The sequence below is a fragment of the Armigeres subalbatus genome, chromosome 1 (genome assembly GCF_024139115.2).
Source record: "Armigeres subalbatus isolate Guangzhou_Male chromosome 1, GZ_Asu_2, whole genome shotgun sequence".
Classification (NCBI taxonomy): Eukaryota; Metazoa; Arthropoda; class Insecta; order Diptera; family Culicidae; genus Armigeres; species Armigeres subalbatus.
In genome coordinates this window covers 220,340,227-220,347,132 of record NC_085139.1, presented here as the reverse complement: position 1 = coordinate 220,347,132, position 6,906 = coordinate 220,340,227, and the positions used below count along the sequence as shown (strand labels likewise).

The following is a 6,906-nucleotide window of genomic DNA, read 5'->3' as shown; positions in this document are numbered from 1 at the left end:
AGCGGAGACGAAATCTTCGAACAAGTGTTGGACCGGAATCCAGTAGGACATTGTAGCAGAGCCAGACCCAGGAGCTCGTGGCAACGTAGTTCAAATAAAGAAAAAAACAAAAAGGTTGACAGGAATCTGACCTGGGTCCAGTTCAAGGCTATAGCGAGCAGCCACCAAGGATAGAGTTGGCCCTATTTACCTCTAGGGGGACCCTGCACGTTTGAAGCAATTGGAGGAACATCACCCAGAGCCGGCTATTATGAGGCTTCACAGCACGCCATGCATAAGCGTAACCTCCAACGTTGGTTTGAGTTTTCTATTTTGAGCCTAGCCTCATTCGATAACCAATCTTTCGGATGTTTTTAGAACAAAAAATGATCAATGAAATTATCTTTAAAATAATTTTTATTAAAACAGTTCTTTAAAATAATTATCTCTGTCTCTTGCTCTCTGAATCGCGAATGCATAGCACACATTCGTTCACAACTGTTTTTGTTTTCTCTTCCTGCTTCGCTTATTGTGCTTTCACCACATATTAAATATTGCGTTTTACCGTTCGGCCCCGCCTTCAATTGGGGCCGCCAGCATTGCTGCTTAATTCTTTTTTTTTTTGCATCTTGATTGGTCTGTGTCGGAATATCAAAAACTCCGACTGCTTCCTTTTGATATGTTTCATAGTTGAGAGGAAAAGCAGGTCTACCCATATTTTGGTTCTCCCCTACACAAGTATGTATAAAAAAAGAACATCTAATTATTTGTCTCTCACTACTTAGTTAGGCATTAGGGAAATCACTCACTTTCAGTTATTCAAGTAGAACGAACTCACGGGTAATGGTTAGTACTTTATAGTTACACAGAGACAGGACTGTCTCCAAATACATACTTCTATTCAACGGGGCACAGTGGCTTACCATTGACGATATTGCAGGGAATATTTTCTCCTCTCTGTTTGGACTGAGATTTACTAGTTTCGGTGCTCGATCCGTCTGCATCACGCATATCGGAAAGGTTATGTTTCCTCTATTTTTTGGACGGATATCTGGTCGATAACTCTGTTCGGTTGATTGAATCCAGGATTTTTAATTGACTTTCAGTGAAGGAATGTTTTATTCTTTTGAAAATATCACCACTTTCATACTCTAAATATGACTCAATATCAAGACAATGATCACTCTCGCTATCATTTCTACTCATACTTTCAGTTTCTCTTTCTCGCATTAAAAATTCTAAACCATTTAACAGATCTACATCTTTAGAAAACGATTTCTCCGCGAATGTGTATATTTGTGTATGTTTAGGGAGTGTTGATTGCAAATCAGTCATCAATTAAAGTTGCACATGTTATTTATTTCACAGTAAAAAGCAACTCTTTTCAATTGTTAACTTTATCAATAACATTTTATCCTAAAACTGTGATGTTTTAAGATCTGTCGTTTTGCATTTGTCTTTTTTCCGTGGTTACTTTTCAGCACTGCTCTTCTACATTTGTTTGCCTTTAAATGTATATAAATATCAATTTTAAAAAAATTAACGATACTACACTTAGATTGCCTATGTACAAACGTTTCATCAAAAAACATTTTCATTTACAAAGCCCGTTCACGCTCTTGCCCTTGTGTGCGCTTGTGCGGGATCCGTATGGGTGTTTCCTCGAGTGCTTGTTGCTATGTATAAATATGTATAAGGTCAACCTTTTCTGGAATGTTCGTATTTTTTGTTAGCATTCTGCGCACTTTTCCACATGAGCTTGGCTCCAATCAACAAAGTTTAAAATTCAATAAAAAAGTCATAAATATTATCGTACGCTGTGGGCGTACCGTTTTCGTCCAGTGTATAGTGCGTTTGTGTGAGTGCGGGCGTGGCGTCGCTTGGTGTACGATTGATTCTCACTCTCTTTCTCTCTTTCAAATTTGTAGATGTGTATGTACTTGTGAATGTTTCCGTTTCGGTTGTTAAAGACTTGGATACCTTATCAGCACTCGGATTTGTCCTCCTCCACCAGCAGCTGGGTATCCTTGCCGGTGTCATGGGACGAAGGGCTCAGCTCCTTCGGGCGCAGATTCAGCTGCGGTGACGTACGATGCGTTATGCTACTTGGCGCCAGGATGGCCGACACCGGTTCCGTGAATGGGCCACTTACAGATTTACTGTTCTTGGCCTCCATGGGAACTTCGTAGATTCCTGGAAAGAATTTTTATATATTAGAAAAAAATGTTTTTCACTACACGTTGAGCTGTGTGACAAGCAAAAACGGAGTTTCTGGTGTCTCTGATTACAATCCACATAGTAAAGTAAATTTAAATGTTCTGCTTGAAAAAAAAAGCATCCAGCTTTTCGCGCACGGTAATGGCGGCTCTGTTGATTTAAAAGTGTATCCGTCCCTGTACTTCTTTGACATCTGGCTTGGGTTTGACATTTCGATTACCCTCTCCCCTCATCCTGGAACAGGAGGAAAACGGAATGTCAAACCCAAGCCAGATGTCAAAGAAGTACAGGGACGGATACACTTTTAAACTCACAGAGCCGCCATTACCGTGCGCGAAAAGCTGGATAGGATTGCCAATCTGGAGATGGCAAGTTCGATTAAAGTTGAAAAACAGAGAGATTTGTGCTAACGTAAGCACTGTATCGCGCGCAAACACACACACAGATACACACACACACACACACACACACACACACACACACACACACAAACACAGCAGGGGCAGCAGGGACTTTGTCCAAGGGCTTGACGACCCCTCCCCATGGCCACTGCGAGTTAGACCGGGACAATCGTCCCTAACCCCTAATCCCAAGGCGTCAAGCGACCCGTGCCGAGGGGATGCATGGCCAGGGAGGTGAAATAATAAGCTAGGCCTTTAACGGAGTCTGTGGGGTACCTGGGCACCCTCCACAGTAATTGTCCCTTACCGCGTCATGCTGGGCTCTGGCGTGGTGGACCTCTTTTCCCGAGCAACTCGTGGGACCAAAATGGAAAACCAAGGCAATTCTTCAATTAGTGGTAGTAGTGTAGGCGACAACCCCTTCGCAAGAGGTGGGTTGTTCAGGTCTCCGCCTAGGAGGACAGAGGCAATAGTCGGCAGCTCAGTGCGCAGCGCCAGCGTGGGTCACTCAACTTTCCTCTCGGCTAGAAAAACGCCGGTAGGGGTTATTGACGGCCCATGGCTTGTGGAGGCGATGAACCACATCGCGATGGGCTTTCGGCCTTCGAGGTGGCGACGGAAAAGCTGGACGCCATCTTTGCGTCATCGAAGCATAATATCAGCAATGACCTCAAGAGGAGCTTGCAGAATCTGGGAGAGGGCGGTCGGGACGGCCAAGTGTAAACCCGTGAAATCGGTGGAGTCGAGGTCTACCCAGACTGAGGCCCAAGGATTCGCGGACTCGGGCAAGGTCGAATCGACCGAAGGCGTGCCAGCGAAGACGGTGGTGCCAAAGTCTACCCAGACTGAGGCTCAAGTATTTGCGGGTACGTCGGGGGTGACTGCTCCAACGGAGCAGACACAAAACGGGGAGACAGTCTCCAGGAGATGAGCTGCCTGGGGGCCGCTCCAAAACGCGGAGGGTTACTACCCCGAACAAGGGTAGTGGGGCTGGGAAGCTGAACCCCGGTCAGGTACCTCCAAAACCGGGGGAGGAAGGACCTGGAAAGGTCCGTCCACTCAGGAAAGACGGTGGTAAGGGGTTACAGAAGGCTGAAAGTTCTCAGCCGCACCAGACCAGGGAAATAGAGGAGGATGACGCCTCCTGGACCCTGGTCAAGAACAAGAGGAAACCGAAGACGTCAAGGGCCGAAAAGAAGGCCCAGGCGAATGAGGGTAGCAAGAAGTCTAGGGTAGGCGCCAATCGCTCCAGGGGCGATGCCCTAGTCATCACGGCGGATGAGGCTAAGTACTCGGATGTTTTGAAGGCGATGAGGAGTGACGTCAAGCTCGGTGAACTCGGCGCCGACGTACGTCGAATAAGACGTACCCGGATGGGCGAGATGATACTCGAGCTGAAGCGGGGCGTCTCGCAAAAAGGCGCCGCCTACAAGAAGTTGGCGGAGGAGGTCCTAGGCGAGACGGTCAAGGTGAGGGCACTCACGACGGAGGTGAATCTAAGGGTTAAAGACCTGGACGAGATAACTGAAGTCGAAGCGCTCGTCACGGCACTGCGGCGACAGTGTGAAGTGGAGACGCCCACCGCAGCCGTTCGGCTACGGAAAGGTCCGGCAGGGACGCAGGTAGTATTGGTTCGGCTATCTGCAGCGGACGCCTCCAAGGTAGTCAAGTTAGGGAGCGTCAAGGTGGGATGGTCGGTATGCCCTGTGCGCATATACGAGCAACCCGAAGTTTGCTTCAAGTGCCTGGAACCGGGGCACAAGCAATGGGACTGCAAAGGCCCTGACAGAAGCAATCTCTGCCGACGCTGCGGATTGGAGGGACATAAGGCACAATGCTGCACGAACCCTCCAAATTGTTTGATTTGTTCCAGAAAAGCTGTGAACAGCAAGCACCCCATGGGGGGGTCGATGTGCCCGGCGTTTAAGCGTGCTACAAAATCAAAGTGCAGGTAACGCTTGCACGGCTTCGCCCGAGTGTTTGGTGTGCGCAGGTTTAGAGGAAACGGCGGAACACGTGTTGTTCGTGTGCTCACGTTTTCGCGCAATGCGTGACCACATGCTTGCCACATGTGGTCTGGACACTACCCCGGACAACCTAGTTCGGAGGATGTGTAAAGATGAAGTTGGCTGGAACGCCGTTTTATCGGCTATCGCCCAAATCGTCTCGGAGCTACACAGAAGGTGGCGCGTGGACTCAAGGATGGCTAGTTCAGGCACAAATAAGAGGTGGTCCAAGGGATCGGAGTCGGCTTCATGGGTCATACCGGTGGTCATGCTCTGTGGTCGAACTCGATCCTTTTATCGAACAAGTGGCCGCGCGAAGAACAACATGGTATCGTCGCTTTCGCGGCGTCGGTCAACCGGGCGGGTTCTGAGCCCGAGGACGGAAAGGGGTCCTCGTCAAGGCTGGGGCAGGCGTAGGCCTCGCGTCGGCAAGTCCCTCTGTGTGCTGGCGAATAGGCCCTATCGCAGAAAGGTCAATTTGGGGTGCACGCGGCATCATCATTCTTGATACCAGTCGTGCAGAGGGAAGCAGGCGCGAAGTCGACCCTGCCCACCTTCCGAGGACATAGGGCGTGGTAAGGCCACCTGGAAAGCCGGCAATGCGCTGGCACGATACCATGGTGTTCTTCTAAAAAAAGCGAGTCACGATGTTCGATGCTGCAAGAACACGCAGCTAACCTCGAGGGTGCGTCCTGCACTGGCCCCCTTTTGAAGCATTACTTTCTGGTTGTACTGAAGGGATTATGGGCTTGGCGGCAATGGAAACGGTTTAGCGGGTCGGGGATGCAGTCCTGCCTCCCTCATTGGAGGTGGCCCCTAACCCCGCACTTCCTGGTCAACCCAGGATGTCTGCTGAGCAGATTCCCCCTCCATTGCTTAGGAAGAAAATAAAAAAAAAAAACACACACACACACACACACACACAACAGGTGGGAGCTCGGGGTTTGATCCCGGGCGCCAATGAAAAACCACCACTTGGTGTTTCCCTCGGGAGATGACCGGGCCCTGGCACCAGTTCACTGGTTCCCAGCCAGCCCAAGCGGAATCTGCCTAGGGGACGTGGCGGAGGTTTGACAGTGGGCTCTGTTGAATCTCTACAAAAAACCACAGGTCTATGAGCAGCTCTGTACAAGCGACCCGTGACGCTTCCAAAGCACATAAGCCCCATCAACGGGAGTGCCAACCAGCACATTAGGATCGATACCAGTAAGGTCCTAATTATGGTATACTGGTCATGGCGTACGATAACGGACAAAATCTGGATAGTGGATTAAGAACGACGATTTTGGGCTGACGGTCGTGCTGTTCTACTCCCTGAGTAAGGAAGGGTGACACCGGCTTGAAATGGCGAGTGGGCCAACAGCACGGCCGCCTCCGTCCCGGTAAAAAACTAGCAGTCCTCCGAATACGTTCAATACTCGTCCACCAATTTTCTTGGTGAGTACTAGGCTCGGTTGAGACTTTCCCGATTGCGCGATCGGCTCTGAACACGGCCATATAAGTGCGTCCGTGTCAACCTTCGCATGGACCTCACTGCTTGCAAAGACAATCCATGGATCATAATCGACTACGTACGACGGGTGGAAATAACGGTTTGGAGGGGGGACCCTATAGAATGAGTAATCCAACAAACCATACAGAAGAAGACGCAGGAGCGGCAAACCCGTTCGCCAGTAGTGGGCTGGTGAGATCACCAGTAGCAGTAGTGCTAATCAACAACAACAGCAGCAGAATCAGGGGCAACAGCAGGAGCAGCGGCTAGGACAGAGCGAGTTAAACAAGCCTTCCCAAAAGCCGAAAATAGTGACAGGAAAGAGATTGGTGGAGGAGCTCCACAATTTCGTGGATGGGAGGAACAATATCCATAAGGAGATTAAGGACATGGTTCACAAGATCCGAAAGGCGCTAGTATCGGAGGTAAATGAATTCGATACCGCAGTGTTGAGGGCCGATGCAGCGGAGTGCGCATTGGCGCTGACTAAGGCTCCTGCTGCCTTAGCTCCGCCGGAACAGGAACATATCGGCACAGCTGATCCGCTACATCCTAAGAAGCAGGGGAAAGAGATGTTAGCTGGGTTGGAGAGTACATCAGTCTCCATGACTCCTAAAAGGGCCAGAACTTCGCCGGGAGACGGGAGGCCAGGCTGTCTCAAGAAGCAAACGCGGGAGGACGCTGCCTCCGTTGAAGGGACAGACGCTACTTCACAGGGATCAAGATGGAGTACCGTAGTTGGCCAGAAGGAGAAAAGAAACAAACAGCTGAAGCGAAAAGAGGCGAGAAAGATGGAACAGAACAAGAAAGA

The 6,906-nt window shown here is 49.6% G+C and overlaps 1 protein-coding gene across 1 annotated transcript in view; it reads right to left on the bottom strand.

The window, feature by feature from the left end:
- Positions 1 to 378: 378 nt before the first annotated feature.
- LOC134205786 (low-density lipoprotein receptor-related protein 2-like) overlaps positions 379 to 6,906 on the bottom strand; it is a 43,547-nt gene continuing 37,019 nt past the window's right edge. The window contains 1 exon segment of the mRNA XM_062681379.1: positions 379 to 2,172. Coding sequence (XP_062537363.1) covers positions 1,964 to 2,172 — 209 coding nt within the window. The 3' untranslated portion in view covers positions 379 to 1,963.